This window comes from Pistacia vera, unplaced genomic scaffold (genome assembly GCF_008641045.1).
Source record: "Pistacia vera cultivar Batoury unplaced genomic scaffold, PisVer_v2 Contig317, whole genome shotgun sequence".
NCBI lineage: Eukaryota > Viridiplantae > Streptophyta > Magnoliopsida > Sapindales > Anacardiaceae > Pistacia > Pistacia vera.
Genome location: NW_022196132.1, coordinates 561,313 through 580,236, shown reverse-complemented (window position 1 = coordinate 580,236; position 18,924 = coordinate 561,313). Strand labels below are relative to the sequence as shown.

At 36.7% G+C, this 18,924-nt stretch overlaps 1 protein-coding gene across 1 annotated transcript; it reads right to left on the bottom strand.

Annotated features, from left to right (window-relative positions):
- Nucleotides 1-3,356: 3,356 nt before the first annotated feature.
- LOC116136658 (folate-biopterin transporter 1, chloroplastic) lies at nucleotides 3,357-8,688 on the bottom strand. The gene is made up of 9 exons (XM_031422328.1): nucleotides 8,394-8,688; nucleotides 6,197-6,432; nucleotides 5,834-5,898; nucleotides 5,578-5,740; nucleotides 5,353-5,501; nucleotides 5,012-5,266; nucleotides 4,719-4,887; nucleotides 4,520-4,612; nucleotides 3,357-4,026 (listed from the first exon to the last, which is right to left on the bottom strand). Exons 1-9 carry the CDS (start codon nucleotides 8,647-8,649, stop codon nucleotides 3,727-3,729), a joined length of 1,686 nt encoding a protein of 561 aa, XP_031278188.1. The 5' UTR covers nucleotides 8,650-8,688; the 3' UTR covers nucleotides 3,357-3,726.
- Nucleotides 8,689-18,924: the final 10,236 nt, after the last annotated feature.

The following is an 18,924-nucleotide window of genomic DNA, read 5'->3' as shown; positions in this document are numbered from 1 at the left end:
AACTAATGATGCATAAAGTCAGAGATTGGCTGTTAACCTAATTAACGCTCCACTTACTCTGATTTGGAAGATCTTTTAAAGGTCCAGATATTAATTATTGAAACCAGTTCTCTCTCTGAAGAAAAATGATGTGCCATTGCTTGGTCAGTTTGTACACAGAGAGTGAAGGAGATGCTTGAATGAACAATCCACGCAAGTACAACGTAAGTCTTTGACGTATTGCTTGTCTTCAATAATTCATTAAAGGTGATAATCTGTGTAAAACAAAATCTTCGCATGGCCCATTTGACGATCTATTAAGGTACTTTTGCATGTCTTTACATGCACCACACCACACTTACCTTTTACAAAAACAGAGTAATTACAGGCTACAAAACATGGCATTTGCCTAAATGTATCTCTACTCGTTATCTTGATGAAAGGTTAACTTCCTGTTAATCCCTTGTTTGTTAGTGAATACAACCTAACTTAACGCAGTCTGCTGATTAGACCGAGGTCAATTTCATCTCTTGGCTACAATTTAGTATATATAAACATAAAACAGACCCATCAAATCATATCAAAACGAATCAAGCTGTTTTGTATACTGCACAATCTGATAAACGAAGAGCTATTATATGCATGCTTAGTTTGAACAAAGAACAGTTGAACTTGGACGAATATAAGCGTTTATTGAAGCATTGGCTAGGCAGGTGCGGCCTTGTCGTGAGACCATTAACTGTAGTCTAAGTATTATCCTGAGTATGTTCGAAATCACGGGTCCACAGACAAGCCATGGCCGAGAGGGAGAATGCATGTGGGGTTGCAATTTTCTCGTTGATCAGCTTGCCACAAACTTACGTCCAAGTATCGACCACGTAAAGCTAATAGATCATAGTCACGCGAGCCAAATATGCGAGTAATTGTTCGGTAGATGTCCGGCAATTCCAGTGGCCACTATAGAGTTTACTGTTAATGTCTGGCGGGGTCACAGGTTGAAGGGTATTTATCTAAAAGGCTGCCATGAGAATGGATATTCAAAATGACACAGCTAGCTTCACTTTTTCCTTTTTTCAGCATATTTGGTCATCGATCGCGTTCGTTCATGGTATATGGCCTACTAAATTGCATTCATTGTAATGAATTTAGGTTCTCAGAATTGGGATTTTGTGTCGAAACATATACATAAATGAATTAAAGTAGCGAAATTATTGGTGCCAACATCATCATGAAAATATTTCCACTATAAACTGGCTTTCTTCCTTCAGGCACAGAATTGGAATATGCAAAGTTATTTTTTTGATGATCCATCTTCATTATTTATGTAATTAAGAAGTCAATAAAAAGAACTTCTTCAGCTCAGACTCGGCTTGAGAATTCAGGTCAAGCCATTAAGAATTGATGTTGTAAAAGAAAGGAAAATAAAATTCACCTGGTTTTTACCCTTTGTCTAGTGAATCTTAGGGGATTTTAATATAATTGTGATGGGGTTTAGTTTAGTTGGGTCCTTATCTTTATCGTATGATCATTAAATAAACGTTTTATTTAATCTATAAACTTCCTGTGCATAATCATTCCTACATGGGTTTTAGCTCAATATCCATTGTTCTGAAGGTCAATGATTCTCACATGGCCAAGTCTTGTTTGTTTTCTCCATTATCGTGTTAAAAATTTAGTGGGAGGTTGAGTTTGTTCAAAATTTAATGCTCTTCACATGGCAACCCACATGCATTCTCCTGCCCAATCCAGGATTCTTTTCTCCCCTTCCACCCAATTCCAGTCTCCCACTTGTACCAATCATTTGTCATTTCCATTAATAACACTGAAAACTCCACATACATACATATATATATATATATATATATATCTCCTTCCCAATTTTTGTTTTCTTTGCTTTAAGAAAATTTATAAGTTTAAGTGCTTATTACTAGATTGATTATAGGCAGAAACCCTTATTAATCATCCTTGACCTCTATTTTCTAGTCATTAACATCATTATCGTTTGTCTAATTGTCTCCTAATAATCAAAATACTTGCTGTAATTCACCTACCTATACTTGCTCTTATACTTAAAACCATCTTCATTGCTTTCTCAGTTACACATCAAGATGGTCCCCTTGAAAATAATACATAGAAAACAAGCTCTTAACTTGAGTTCAACTGAGTATACGAATCTAAGAAGAAATAATTGATGGATGGGGTTTATCATTTGCACGATTATCATGATAAGAGGAGGACCAGGATTGTTAAAGGGTTTTGGCTTTATTGGCTGTGAAACTGTGGTGCTTTTGCTGTATGTTAACTTGACCTTTTGTTGTTAAATCAGGTTCAATCATTAGAGACTCAACCACTATTTCAACTTCCACCACCTCCATCCCCATACTAAAAGTTCTGGGATGTTGTCGTCTCGGCTGTCTCAACCATCAAGAATCTAAACTTCCAATATTCAATTAAATTCCCATTGAAGAAAAGGGCAAAGCCAGAATAGTATATTCATTTGCATCATGCCTGAGTAGAAAATTTGAACATGGAATCAATGACTTAAACTAAGCAATGAATTGGTTTCCTTTAGTTTAAGACATCAAAACACAGAATTCTATAATATATATATATATATAAAACAGTTCTGATTAGTGGCTATATAGATTCGCTGGGGAAAGTATCTACAAGAACCCAATGAATGATCATTATTATTAACTTGGGTTGGTTATAATATTCTTTTTTTTTTTTTTAATCAGAGTTGAGTGGCTGAATTCATGTGAAGATAACAATAATTGGGGTTATTATTAATTTATTTTATTCTCACGAGTAAAGTTGAAGTATATCTGTTTGTGGAACATCAGATGAACTAAAATGATAAGGAGTCTGTTTCCGAAATTCTGTGTGCTGGTTGAGAAAGGAGTAGGACCCCCATTCAAAGTAATGGTGGAAAAGTGAGACAGAAGAGAAAGAGAGAGAGAAAATATGAACAAAGCAAGACAAGAACAGAACAATGCAAAGCAATCAGATTAGTTTAAAGGACCCACCACGTGCACTGCACCCATCACCCCGACTTTGATATTACATAGACCAAGCAGATTGACCCATCCCTTCTTTCTATAACTATTGCACATATGTTTTCCTACCATCCACTCAATTCCCAACGTCAGATTTATGATATTTATCCATTTGATGAATAAACTAGTAATTCAAGTACTTGAATTTCAGAGTGAACAAATTCCTATAAATAGGCTGGGAAGATAGAAACTGCAAAAATATCTCCAGGTCAGAGTCCAGTATTGCAAAAGAGGGATAAAGATAAGGCGCCGAATCATTCATGGGTACGGTACAGATAAAAAGCTTTATAAATCGTTGTACACTTCAACAATTGTACAGCAGATCTGAAATTTCGCCCCCTGTTTCAGTATAAACCGCTCACTATGTATGTCACATGGGAATGGGGAGAGGATTTTATCCCAATAGGACAAACTGGGTCGATTGAGAACTTTGATCACAAGTATCGCCAGAATGAGCCGGCAATACAATGGTTTAATTAAAATATATTCAACTGTTAGCCCAAAAAGAATGTCATTTTGAAGCTTCATTTGTCTATATCTAGTGCCCCTGATATTTACAAGACTCTCCCCTCCGCTCACCTGTGTGTCATTTCTGTATGAAAAACTTGGGCCAAAATGTCCATAAAATTTTACAGTCCAGCAAATGGTGATGCACATAAATCACGATGACATGGGGGAAAATATAGAGAATTTAACTAGATTTCATTTCAATTTCTCCACTTTCTTTCTCAGTCGTATCTGGACTATCCTGGGGTAGTAGACCGAGGAGGGGCAATGGCAACAATGAGCTGAGGTTGCATAGGATTATCAAAACGGTCAGGTTATCAAATCTGTCTTTGGTGACACCAAAGACCTGCGTCAGACCAGCACCGATGAGCCCCCCAAGGACACTACCACCATTTGATATGGACATGAGAGTTGCAAAGAGTGTTGCTTCCATACCCTCTGGACACAATCGCGCTGCTAGCACAAGGACAGGCATGAAAGAAGCCTGCAGCAAAACTATTACTTAGTTTTGTTTTGAAAATAATAACAAAATCAATTTTGTGTAATATAGCACCAAGGAATTACTTTGTATCATGCATGTGGTTCTCTTGTGCTTTGGAACTAAAACTTAATAATAAGAAACACTTCAAAATGGCATACCAATGTCCCAAACCCATAAAATATGTGTTTGTTTCCCATTCTTTTTTTCTTTTTTTTTTTTTTTTTTCTCTGGTTAAATGAAACAAATAATTTCCTCTTCTGAGGAGGCAAAAGACCTGGCTTTACAGCTAACAGTCACCAAAAAGCTCCCTCAAAACCAAGCTCTTGTGCTTTTACAAGTTCTGCCTCCCATACCAAAGAAGCATGCTCAATGATAAGTGAAACCAGAACCATGCTACTCACTTACACATGAGCTATAGCAAGAGTAAGATGATACTCCTGCTCCTACGGTTCTACCTACGTTTAGAAGTGAATAGGTTGAAGAAAAATTGAATTACCTGACCAAGCACGGTTATGATCAAAGAATCCCCAATTGCAAACCACTCATCACTTATACCAAACTTCCTGTTTAGTCCAGTAACAAGGAAAACCTAAACAAAAATAAGAGCAATGGTAGTAAGAAAAAAACATGAAGGACATTGAATAAAAATGGTAAATCTTAAGAAGTCCTTAAGCAAAACAGACAATAATGCAAACCTGAGTCATCCCAAGAGCTGTACCAATAATAGTTGTCCCAAGAAAAATCTTCCGCAGAGGAACATTTTTTAGAAATCCATTATACAGTCCAACACCAAGCAATGAAGCAATCGAGGTAACAAATTTGACACGCCCTAGAAACTCTGGGGTGAAACCAAGTTTATTTGTGCTGAAACCAAAAAAAAAGTTTTTGTCTACTTTATACAAATACTCAAACTGAAAAACATCCACGCTTGCCATTAATTAAATTGCAGAAAATAAAGGTAATGAACAGCATCATGAATTAGACATACGTGAAGTAAAACATGGCAGATTCTGAATGTGGAGTTGCCTGCCACAGGAAAATGAATAAAGTTGGAAGAAAAACATTGGGCTGCTTCACAGCACCCCATAACTGAATAATGTTTTGTTTTGAGCTTTCAAGAAAGCCAGGACCACCTAAAGGAAGATTCTGCCCCCAAGCTGGACCAACCACGCGCTGTTCTTGTACTAGAACAGCAACTCCAGACGTTAAAAGTGGTAGCAATGCCGTGACTCCAAAAACAAACCTGAGAAATAATGGTTATCACCAAAAAGATGTTTGAAATTAAACTAGCCCTAGGAAATTATGCTCTGACACTAACCAACTATGTACCTTACACCATAAGCATCAACCAATGAGCCACTAAAGTAGGAGCTCACAATTCCACCAAATGCTGAGGATCCCCAACATAAAGACTGAAGAGATCCTGAAACACTTTGTGACTCACCACGAGCCCTTTCCACAACCATGGAATCTACAACCTACAGCATATATCAGTTCATGCCTGTTTTCTATCGCTAATTAATTTAGGAAATTCATTAAGTTCAAGAAACTGACGACATCTGAGAAGGCAACAGAAAGAGATCCAAGAAGTATGCTTAAACCAGCACTGTACTTGCTGTCAACGAGGGTGGCCATCAAACTCCATGAGATTGCACCAAGAAGCCCAGATAGAACCAAGTATGACCTCCTTCGGTAACCAAAAAGTGGGAGAGAATCACTGAAAATAGAGAAACAATAGTTCAGAAAATATCATCACCACCAAAAGTACTTTTATTAAGCAGAAGGAAACCAACAGTGCACAAATTCATACCTAATAAACCCATAAAGAGGTTTGATAAGCCAGGGCAATGCAGAAAAACCAGATATTACAGCTGTCTAGTCAAACATGTATAATTTGTCAGTCCTTAAATATCAAGCTAAATGTACTTAAAAACAAGAAAAACAACATAATTTGACACAGATATCTTTTGAGACTAGTGAGAGAGAAAGAGAACTGCTAAAACTGACCCATGGACAAAGAACAAACACATAGAGCCATTATTTGTTGTTTTAACACCATTAATATAAAGCTCAAATTAAAAACTTTCATAGAAAATTGGAATTAGAGATAAAAGGAATAATTATCATGACCTCTCTTCAAAATCAAAATATAAGGGAATTTAAGGCAGCATACCTCTGCAGGATCTAGATGCAAATCATCTTTTAAGTAAAAATTGACTGCAAGCCTTGCAAGGCCTAAAACACCCTGTACAAAATATACCATGGCAACTGCAAAATTATCTGGAGATAAGTCCACCCCAAAGAATCTGACTCCACCAGTAAGGGATCTGGTTTTCTGCACAGCAGTTTTACCAGAAGAGCTTATTTCTCCTTCTATATCTGTTGTCAACATGTCCCCTTTTCCAGCACCTGAACCAAACATACAAATAAGTTATTGGAATAGCATGAGAGAGAGCAACCATGCTCTTAGGTTACCCAGTAAAGTGTGACATACCTATCTTTAAAACATAAGCAGTAATGCACCTAAAATACCCATCGTAACAAAAGAAATAGGAGTTACTAGTGAATTGATCTTTCTGTTCACACATGTGCTTATTTTGCTGCTACAATACATGGACATTATGCAAACATAGAAAGCAGAAATGTTAAAAAAAAAAAAAATTATACTACCATACAACTGGAACCCTTCTCATTGGTGGATATTGGATATCAAGCAGAATAGTAAAATGTATTGACTACTTCAGAAAAACTAAGATATAGAAACGTTGGACTGCAAATATGATTAACTAAAAAGGTCCCAACTCATCAAACAAAGACTGTAAATTAGATCATTATCCTCAAATTGCATTCAACAGTTAATAGTGCACTTCTCACAAATATCAAGTCCCTCTCATCAAAAAGTTCATTTTTTTAATTACCCAAAAACTATTAAGTAATTCCATCAGAGATAAATATAAAAAATTAATTTCCATCGTAATCAATGTGTGCTATAAGAGTACTAATGCACAAGCCATTGGAGCAAATGCTACCCATAAAGGATTGTGTGCATGGTTTCTTACCTAACTGTTTTAGAAAAAGAAAAGAGTAGTATAAATATGATGGACTCGGGGTATCCAAATGGTATTCGCGTAAGACAAGAAATGGGAGGAAAGGGCAGAAGGGGTAAAGCATATGGGGAGAGGTGTCTTGTTAGTTATTAGAATCCTGGTGTCAAAATAAAAGGGAGGAATAGCAGGGGCAGGGGATATCTTTTGTTTTTGTGCATGAATTGAAACTGGGAGGTGCTGGCCCTCGAAGACTGGCTGGCGATACTGTTTTATTCCAAAACTGAATGTCATCTTCTCCATTTTTCTTATTAATCAAGTCTGAATATATTACTCTCTTTGATATTGTTGTTTGCTGGGTTGCTTGTTGCCTTTGTTTGTATTTTGAGAAGCATATTATTGTGTTGAGTTACGGCTATTTAGTGTGATTGGCGTAGAGTTTCAGTTGAAATAGCAGGATTCCATCAAAATATAAAGAAGTAAATAACCTTTTCTACCATTTTTTTTAGGATAGAACAGTTTAAAATATAAAAATAGTAAAAATCAATAAACAGCTTTTGAGTGTTGGAAAATATCAACTCACTTCAATATTTTGAGAAGACCGAGTTAGCCCAAATACCAACTTATCAATATGGACACAAACTTCATTTTTGCAACAAATTTATCATGAAAAGTAGGTCATGTAAACTACTACCAAATCAGGAGTTATCATATGGATTGCAAGTGAATTAATACAGACTGGGAGGTGTGGAATGGATAACAGCAGGTCCGTGTACACGATTGGTTATCGGTGAAAGTTTAGGAAACAAGTTAAGCAATTCTCTTTAATGACCCTACCCTCCTTTAATAACCCTGCCTCTATCATAATTTAACACTTGGGCCATACCCTTATGTCTTGAACTCAACTAAAATAAACCTGGTCATTGCATGAGAGCTTTTCACGCTATTCTACTCTATCAAATGCAGATCCAAGCATCTCAAAATCTATAAACCATATCAAATAAGCCTAAATGGATTTCATTCCATCTATAGACCAACAAGCGCGGGAACATTTAGATGTCAAGGTTTTCAAAGCTAGATAATTAATAAATGAGTTAAACCAATAATAATCTCCTCGACTTCATTTATTAATATAACCAAGCGTAAGCTAAATTTTAGCCTTATCTTCTCACACTAAATATATATGTATTAAATTCCTCTCAAGCATCAAATCAATCTTTAATTGCATCAAAATTGGAAATAAAAATCAGAAGCAAAATTACACGTGTCATCTAAAAAAACCAAAGAGATTAAGCTGGTAATAACCGGTAACGAAGAGAAACGTACCCGATTCGTGATCCACAAGCGGCTTGTCCATTCTTTCACGTCGGAGAGAGGGGGCATGCGGGGGAAAAGCAGCGGGCATGCCGTTTCCCTGAAGCGGTTGCCGGCGAATTCTGTTGCGGGAGGATAGGTGGGCCCCGGCGTTGACAGAGCGCGGTTTGCGGTGAATCTGAGAGAATAGAGGAGCGAGGGAAATGAGGGAGAAAATTTGGCTTTGTGAAGGTACTAAGAATGAGATGGGAGTGATTAGTGAAGCCATTAAAAAAATATTTAAAATATTTGTTTGGTGAGGTTGAGGCACGCAAGCACTTTGGGTGGACCGTGACCGTCGTATAGTCAAACCACGGAAAGACCTCGGCCAAGTGAAGTCTAATAACTGAAGCACTCTTTATAGGATAAAGCTATGCCATGGATCAGACAAGGCCCAGCCCAAATATTTTGGGCCAATTACAGCATTGAACATCGTCTTTATTAAAAGTCCTTTTGGATTAAAAATTGGTAAGTGATTTTTTTTTTTTTTTGGGGTAACCGGGGTATCCGAGCCAGTTTACGTGTACCTCAATTAATCTTCGGAATCCTTTGAACACCCTACAAACCCAAAAGATCAGGAAGTCACAAAGTAGTGGATGGCCCAAGGTTCGAACCCAAAAAGTCAATAAAGAGAACAAACCTCCTTAACTAACAAGTCAATCCCTTGGGGTTGGGAAGTGATTTTTGGCCCTCACATGTTTGATCAATATTCCCATATTTTAAATGTTTGTTGTGTTGACAATTTTAACCTCAAGACAATTACGAAAAAAGACATTTTGAATTCTAAGTACACTTACGCTTTATTTTATAATCATAAACCTTTATTTTCTTACATAAATCCTATATCTAAATTAGCATCGTTGTTACGAAAACTCGCAACAACTAGAAATACCTAGTCGACTACGGCGGGATTGGGTAGGATATATGCGTGATTAAGAATAACCAGTTAGGAATGGATTGGAGAATCCACAAAATGAGAACAAAAGAGATTTTTAAAGTGGTTCAACGGTTTTGAACCAAGCTTACGTCCACTATTATATTATTGCTTGTATTTGTTGTATATACAAGGTGATTACATGGAGAAAATACATAATAGCAAGTTAAAACTCTCTCTTAGTATTTTCCTATTTTTATGTGTGAATAAACAAACCACCCCAAAAAAACAAATGTCATCTAATAGTGGTCGTGAGTTATTGTTGTTATGAGGTGGATCACACGCATAATCCTCCATAATCTAAATCCATGCCTTAATCTTGATGAGCTCTCTATTGAAATCATTTGTTGTGCGAGTGACACATGGGACGAGTCTGATCATCAAATCTCGGTATGATTATGGATGGTAGCACAAATCTAAGCGTGGAAAAATATGCACAACTAGGACTGCTCGGCTCAGTAAAAGCTCGTTTAGAGCTCGGCTTGATAAGTTTCGGTTCGACTCAACTCGAACTCAGTATTGAAATCATCTGTTGTGCGAGTGACACATGGGACGAGTCTAATCATCAAATCTGAGTATGATTATGGTCTATGGACAAGTGGCACAAATCTGGGCGTGGAAAAATATGCACAACTAGGACTGCTCGGCTCGGTAAAAGCTTGTTTAGAGCTCGGCTTGATAAGGCTCGGTTCGACTAGACTTGAACTCGGTTTGTTAACAGAGTCGAGTTCAAACACAGTGAAGCTCGGCTCGTGGGCTCGCGAGTCTGGTCCGATCAAGCTAAGTAAGCCACTGACACTTACGCATGGTGCTTTGATGATTTTTTAAACTATTAGGTATTAAAATGACATTTTCTAGTGAAAAAGTTTAAAAATGACAGTCCCCCCCCCCCCCCCCCAAAGTGCAAATTTAAAATAACACGATACACCAAATAGAGCGTCAATTTCAGTTCCCAATCCCAGTTGCCCTAAATCCCAAATCGCAAACAAAGACCCCAAATCTAAATCGCAACCAAAACACTCTGAAATCGGTAATCTCTGTCGCCATCTCCGATTTGGCAACGAAAAAGGAGGCCCGACACTCTTAAACTTCCAGGTTTGGTTGCTATGCCCCGTTGCCATCCCTAATTGTCTTTACTTTGTGCCGTTAAAATTGTTGCCATTAGGAATAAAGATTTCTTGTCCAGGTTATTTGCATCGAGGGGATTTGATTTGTGGGGCTTTGAGGAGTTTTTGTTTCTAGGGTTTTTTGTTATGGCGAGAAAATGTGCGAAATGGGAATGATTTATTGTTCTGATATTTGTATTTTGAGGTTTTTTGGAGACATGAAAGCCTCATTAAATAAAAGTTTAGGTAATTTGGAGTGGTGATATTTTGTGTTGGTTAAGTATTTGTGTTGGCTTTGTCGTGTGTTCGGAGAAGATCATGATGTGTTGTCTCTGTTGCTGAGGATAAAAAATTGTGGGAGAATTTATTTACTCATTTATATTTATTTTTGATGCAAATGCACCCCTTGGTAAAGCTTTAGGTTTCTGTTTATCAGCCTAGTTAGATTAGTTTCCAGCTTTGCGGAAGCCAGAACTATATGAAATTTTGTTTCAGAATTCTTGAGGAAAGGATACAGCATTAGGAAACAACATAACAAGATTTTGATATATCAATAATTGTTGTTGGATTGTGTTTGAAGGTTTTTTTCCCCCTTGATAGTGACTCTCTGTGGTCGTATGCCCAGTTTGTGTAAAATGTGGAATCATAAGTGGAAACTCATAGACAAGCCTCACATTCTCAATATTCTAATGCCAGAGACAATTAGAAAATTGCTAAGACTACAAACATCAAATAAGATTCTTTGAAGATTAGATGTGAAAAGAATGAACCAACAACTACATAAAGGCTTGCATAATTCAACAAGATAAATATAATAACCAAGAACTATAGAACGGAGAATTACAACAATACAAGTATTGATTAAGGTGAGAGCTCTGTGAAAAATACCAACAATTGCAAAGAACGACCTCAATTTGAAGGACAAGAAGCTAAAATACAGTTACAATTTTTATTTTTTTATTTTTTTGTTAATAAAGGACTAAAAAAAGAGATCATAAAATGTTACATTGCATAAGAAAATACCTCCCCAAATGCCCCTTTCCCAATCATGTATTCTGTTTCCTTCTTCTCCAAGAACTTAAGAAGGTTGAATAATTTGTGAATGGTTGTGGTGTTATTGATTAGACTTTGTAACAAAATGATTTCTTAAGCATATGAAATTAGTTTAATGCTTTTCAAAAGTTATTTGCTTGGTTCTGATACTAGAGATTGGATAAAATTTTGGAACAAAATCTGTAGGTTTAGAAGGAAGGTTGGGGTTTGCATTTCTAAATCAAATGACAACCCTTTTTAAGCTGTCTTTTTACTACAAGAATAGAGCATGTGTTAGGACTCTAAGTACTAGGATTTTTTGTTGGATGTTGTCATTAGGAATAAAGGCTCTGTTTGGTTCACTTTTTTGCAGTTTTTAGAAAAGTTTTTTGAAAAAAGTTTAAAAAGTTGAATTGGACGGGTATTACGATGTATGTTTTGGAAATTAATAAAAATAGCCCCTATGTTTGTTTATTTACTAAACACCCCTATAATAAAACTTTGAAAGTTAACAAAAACACTCACAACCCACCCATTGAATAATCACAGTCGGCCACCACCGCTGGAGGGTGGCCGGAGTCGTCGTATCGGCGCATGACCAGCTGGATCTTGCCAATCGTGCATCAATATGTGGATCTGGCCGGCAAAGGCCAGATCTACGACTAGATCTGGCCATTGACGGCCAGATCTGGTCGCATTTGCTCGTCAACGATGACCAAAGATACCGCCGTCGTTGATGGTCAACGACGACCATATGTTGGCCGTCGTTGACGTCTGGTTACGACCAAAGATCTGGCCGTCAACGACTAGATCTTTAGCTTTAGATCTGGCCAGAAAAGGCTAGATCGGCGCACTACCGGCCAGATTCAGTCGGTAGTGCGCTATTATATCAGATTCCGGCCAACTTCCGGTAGTGGTGGCCGGAATCTGGTATAATGTGGGTTTAGGAGTGTTTTTGCAATTTCGAAAAAAATATTTAGGGGTATTTAATTAAATTAACAAATTTAGGGGGGTATTTAATTAAATTAACAAAGTTGAACAATATTGGATAATATCGTAAGTTTTTGGACATTTTACTATTTAACTTTTTTGGGAATACTAATAATAGTATTCCCAAAAACCAACCAAAAGGAGCCAAAGATTTCTTGTCCAGGTTATTTTTCCAGTTTTACTTGAGTTGTTTTTAATTCAATTAGGGTCAACTAAGTAATTTACCTCACTCCTATTTCAACATGGAAAAGGAGAATTGGGTATGAACAAGTGTTTGGACTCCAAAGTATAATTCTAACCCATTAAAAATATAACATTTTTTTTTTATTAAAATGAATATACATTATGTCAATTATATATTATTTTAACTTTATGATATTGTCTAACGATAGTGGTTAATTCATTTTTCAATTGTAGGTATGGCATCGGGCGACAGTTCCTCAAGCACCCCTAAATTGGATGACGTCGACGATTGTGTTACGATAAGAGCAGTCAATCAGTGTAACATTTATGGAAGCACAAGTGATACCGAGCAAAGTGTGAGTAGCCTCGAAAATGTTGAGAATGACCTTCCACTAGAGACGAAGAAGAGAGCGAAGACATCAGTTGTGTGGTCAGAATTTACGGAGGTGATTCTCCCTAGTGGTATAAGGAAGGAAGAGTGCATTCATTGTAAAACAAAGTTGAAAATGACTGCCAGTGGAAGCACAACACAATTCAGCAGACATTTGAAAAGGTGTGCGAAGAGAACAGCTGACTTGAGGCAACAACAAATAAATTTCCCCCCTTCTAATTCTCAGGGTGGCTCTAATGTCCTGTCTACTCTACGGGGCCAATTCAGTAGGGCTGTGAAAAAAAACCGATAACCGAACCGAACATGGTAACCGAACCGAACCGAACCCGAAATTTCGGGTACCCGAAAATTCGGGTCGGTTTCGGGTAGTTTTTAGAAGATACCCGAATTTTCGGTTCGGGTATCAGTTTTTAGTTTTTAAAAACCGGGTACCCGGTAACCGGTTTTTATTTAAAAAAAAAAAAAAAAAACAGATTAACAAAACTCGTGACTCGTCTGTGCCAAAAAAATCCCCAAATGCCAAATCTGAAAATTTCAAATGCCCTAAACTAAAACTAAAACCCAAGCTGAAGCCGTCACTCTCCAGTCTCCAATCTCCCCTCTTTACTGTGTAAACTTTCAGAGTTCCAGTCTCACACTCTCACTGTCTCAATCTTCCACTCTTCGTCAATCGTCACTCGTCAGTTGACTCAATTCGTCTCTTCACTCTCTTCCATTCCAGCACTCATCGTCAATCGTCCTGCAGCTTTGCTTCCCACCAGACTACCATATAGCCGTTTCTTTCACTAATCCGGTCACCGACTGTCGCTGCCAAGTGCCACCAGCAGAGTCTCCTACTTGAAGCTGCTGTCGACCTACAAGTTTCTATTTTCTAACCAGGTAAAATTCTGCATTTTTTTCTCTTTATAATTCTACAAGTTTCTAACCAAGTTTCTAACCAAGTTTGTAGCTACATTTCTTGTCAGGATCTATCACCGAGACACCGACTACCACCAGTAGCCACCACCAAGCCGACCTGCAACTAATAAGTTCTGCAACTATTCAGAACTTAAAGTTAGAGAGAGAGTAAATTAATGTTTGTTATTGTTAATCTGATGTTATTTTATATTTACAGTAGTTTGTTTTTTTAACTTAATGTAATTTCTTTTAACTTGTGTTATGTTAATTAACTTGGAAGTATCTGAAGTATATCCTGAAAACTTAGAAACAAATTTGATGGAAAAGATTTCAGCATACAAAGCTGAACAAAATATCTATACTGTAGTGTTCTTTTTCTTTTTCTCCTTTGTTCATACACAAAAGTGTCCAGAAAATTTTAGCTTTAAATTAAAATTAAAATTTAATTTGATGTTCTGGCAACTAATGATACTACATGAATAAGATTTAAGTTTTACATTTCTATATCCTTTGGAATATATATGATTAGATGTGGTATTTTCTCATAAATTAATTACATATTTGATACTAAGTTGTACATTTCTATATCCTTTGGAATATATTTAACTAATGATACTAAGTTGTGGGGCAAGTCACAGATTTTGACATCAATCATAATTCATAAACCCCATGTAAATATGTATTTTCTCATAAATTAATTATATATTTGAAGCCGAAATTATCAAGTTGAGTTGTTGACAATGAAACAACTTATCTAAGAATTTATTTATTAGTAAGAAAAGCTTATTTAAAGTCATAAATAAAAAAACTTATCTAAGCTAATTTACGGCTTTTTGAGATTCTCTCATTAGCTCTTTTGGAGCTTAATTAAATTGTTAAAATTTCAATCTATTTTTACATGTTAAAACCTTTTTCTTTTTGGTTAATTAATATTTGAAATCTTTTTAAAAATTTTGTAACCAAGCAATATAAAAAATTCGGGTACCAAAATCGGTTACACGGTTTTTTACTCGAATTTTCGGGTACCCGCGAAACCGGATAGTTTAAAACCGGTTCGGTTAGCGGGTATATTTTTGGAGGTACTCGAATTTTCGGGTACCCGGTTTTTGGCCAAATTCGGAGCGGGTACCCGGTTTTGCACAGCCCTACAATTCAGTATGCTGAAGATGAGGGAGTTTATTGCACATTGGGTGCTGATGCATGAGCATCCATTTTCTATTGTGGAGGAAGAGGGGTTAAACAACATGATGAAGCACAGGATTCCTAAATAGACTCCGATATCCTTAATACTTGTAAGAATGATTGTATGAGAGTGTTTGAAAGTGAGAGGCAGAAGTTGCTGACCCTATTGAAGGGTGTTAGGAAGATAAGTCTGACCACAGATCTATGACATTCAGGCAACCAGAGGATGGAATACATGGTTTTGACTGGGCATTGGATTGATGATAATTGGAAGTTTAATAGACGGGTGTTGAACTTTATTCATTTCCCTCCTCCCCGTGCTGGTGTTGCCATTGCAGATGCAATTTTCAAGTGTTTATGGTCTGGGGAATTGAAGCTAAGGTCTACACAATATCAGTGGATAATGTTTTAAGCAATGATGTTGAAGTAAAAGTGTTGAAAGATAATTTTCAAGCTACGGGAAAGCTCATATGTGGGGGCAAGATGTTTCATGTGAGGTGTTGTGCACATATCTTGAACCTGGTTGTTCAAAATAGTCTTTATCAGATTAGACACATTATTGAGGACATCCGTGATACTGTGGCGTATATCAATTCATCGGAGAGTAGACTAAAGGTGTTTGTAGAGATTGTTCAACAGCATCGATTGCCATTTCGCAAGCTTATTTTTTATTGCAAAACGCGATGGAATTCAACATAAAATATTTTGACAACGGTAATGAAATTTAGGCGTGTTTTCCCTTGTTTGAAGGAGAGAGATTTGAGTTATCATTATTGTCCCAAGGAGGAGGATTTGGACAAAGTTGAGAAAAATTGTTCTATTTTGAAGGTGTTTAGTGGTGCGTCGAATCTGATATCAGGGAGTGATTATCCAACATCAAACTAGTTTCTAAAACAAGTTTGTACAATAAAAATTATGTTGGAAAGGAAGAGTCGGGATGGAGATGAGTTTATACAGGCCATGATTTGGAAAATCAAAGAAAAGTTTGACAAATATTGGGGAGAATGTAATCTATTGATGGGTGTGGCTACTATTTTGGACCCTAGACTGAAGATGAGGGTAATTGAATGGGCGTTCCCTAAGATGTATCCTCAGCCTGAATCGCAGGCAAATATGGATGTTGTTCGAGATGTCTTGTATGAGATATATAGAGAGTATGTTGATGCCAGTAAAGCATTGACAGCTGCCCGCGCTTCTGCATCTACAGGGGGTGCAGTTCAGGAGGTTGGTGAGGGGTCAGGGGCAGCGGTAGAGATGGCGGATGATTGGGATGATTTTAGTGAGTTTCTGGATGTGGTTGAGACGATTGAGCCAACAAAATCAGAGTTAGACTGTTACCTGAGAGAGGGATTCCATAAATATGTTGGGGACGCTACGACGTTTGATGCTTTCACTTGGTGGAAGGCTAATTCAACAAAGTTCCCTATCTTGTCTACCATGGCTCGTGACATATTAGCCATTCCTATTATTACGGTTGCTTCTGAGTCTACTTTTAGCTCCAGCAGTAGGGTTATTGACATGTACCGATCGTCGTTGACTCCTAACTCAGTGGAGATGCTCTTATGTGGATGTGATTGGAGCAGGACATTGAATGAGGTGAAGAAAGGATGTAAAGTAGGTTACATACTTATATTGAATATTGTTTTTTTTTTAAATTTAGTTATTACTTTATATTTATACTAACTAAACTTCAATTAATCATCCTTTGTCATTTTCAGGAAGAGCAGCAATCGTTGGAGATCAACCTTCCTATCTTGTAAGTTCCTGGGATTTAGTGCATGGTTTGGCTGTGGTAGGAGGCATGCATAGGTAAAACTTTTATTCATTTTGCTTTTGTTTCATGATTATACATATTTTTTTCTTGTCATAGTTACCTTAAAAAATACTTACTAAATTGAACATTTTCTATAGGCAGGGGGAAATTGTGGTTTTTGTCGAAGATAGGCCTACTGCAGACTACTAGTGGATAGTGATTTTGATTGGTGGACTGTATTTGTACTCTTGGAAATGTTATTTGTATATATTCAGAACTGTTTTTTGATTTTGTGAGGTAATAGGCATTTTGTAATGTTCGAAACTGTCATGGTTAATTCAACATTGGATGTAAATATGAAATGTTGTACGCAGGAAGATTACTATAAAAAAGGGGAACTTGGCTCGATCAAACCCGGATAAATGGTGGTTTGATCGAGCTGAGCTCGAGTTCAAGTCTCAATTCTGAGGCTCGCCAGGCTCAAGCTCGAGCTCGACACTGTTGTATACGAGCTGAGCTCGATAAGCCAAAAGCTCGGCTCGGCTCGTTTACAGTCTTATGCACAACAATGTCCGTTTGGTTTATTATTCTGATACTTTTTAGAATAATATTTTGAAAAAAAAAAAGTAAAATTGGATTATATTTACGAAAAAGGTAATTATTAATATTTTGAAAGATAAATACAGTGGAATATGGTTTTGAAAATATTGAAACAAATGCATTTTTAGTTTTAAGTTTATTGGGAAAACCAGAATAACATTTGGAAGAGCGTACAATCATTGAAATTGTTTGTTTAATAATTGCTTGTTTATTTCTTTATATATATATAATTCTAAAATTGAAATTGGAGATGTGTGTGTAAAAAAATCTAATTAAGGTTGGAAGGATATTTTGGGTATTAAAGAAAAGTTTTAAAATAAAATCATTTCCTTTGAAATTATATGGTGATTGGTGAACAGCAATTAAGAGTTGGTCAACAGTAGCGTTGGGAGACGTTATAAGTGATGATTACGCAAATGACAAAGTTAAGTTGCTTTATATTTTTTAAATTAAATAAATCACCGTCCTGATAATGATGCTAATATCATCGTGTAAGCATGAACATTACATGACCACATCATATATCTATAAAATCCAAAGGCTTAAACCGTTTCTAAAATCTCTAATTTAATGTTTAATCATCTCACAAGGAGTTGGTATTCCCAGCTGTTTGATTAACCAATTCACAGAAAATCCAATATCAGCTTCAACCATTCTTCAATGGGGTATATGAGTTACAGCTAGCTCTGCATTCACTTTTAATGATTGAAGAAGAGCAGTTGGCTTCGGATTCTCAAATGTTTTTCATATGAAGAAGAACTACTGTACGTAGATGCCTGTATCAGGAAAAAGCCCTCAAAAAGCCACGGTGGAAAGAAAACAAAAAGAAATCCAAATTCTAAGAGGGCAACGGTCCAAGGTTAGGTTCCATAAATTCCATGTCGGGTTTCTCTCTTGGCCACCATGCGCCAAGAACCTCTCCGGTTGTCCCTCCTGATTGAATGCAGTGAGAGTGCAGGCCCCCACCGCAGTGCAGGGTCGTGTTTAGTAGGCAAATCCACTCATCTCCCTCTCTGTCCTACAAGTTTTTTATGTTTATTTGATTCCCAGATATCTCTTCTCAACTTCTTCATTAATAATACCCAGTTAATCTTAATAGCAGGTTGATTGACTTTCATTTTCAAGAATTTAACCTTTTTGTTGGTGAAAACGAAGGCTAGTGGGTGGAGAAATTTTATATTCTGTTTGATTAGTGAAAATAATATAAACTAATACACAATTATTCCTTTGAATAATTCACTAATTTGTTTGGAGTTGTTCCCTTCAAGATAATTAGCCTTACGTCAGTGTGCATTAAAGTAAATGAACCAACTCCATTGTTCCGCTAAATAAAAGCTTGACAAAATGAAATGACATGATTAGTTGAAGAAGAGAACATTCAAAAGAAAAAGAAAAGATTCTTACTTCAATTCAGGTCATTAGTTACTCTTCTCTAT

What these genes read in the sequence shown, in the direction of transcription:
- LOC116136658 (XM_031422328.1), bottom strand. Translation starts at nt 8,649, where the DNA reads ATGGCTTCACTAATCACTCCCATCTCATTCTTAGTACCTTCACAAAGC. An exon ending in GCTTGTGGATCACGAATCGG is followed by an intron (nt 6,433 to 8,393) that starts GTACGTTTCTCT and finishes TGTTTGGTTCAG; the next exon opens with GTGCTGGAAAAGGGGACATG. An exon ending in TGCATCTAGATCCTGCAGAG is followed by an intron (nt 5,899 to 6,196) that starts GTATGCTGCCTT and finishes ATGTTTGACTAG; the next exon opens with ACAGCTGTAATATCTGGTTT.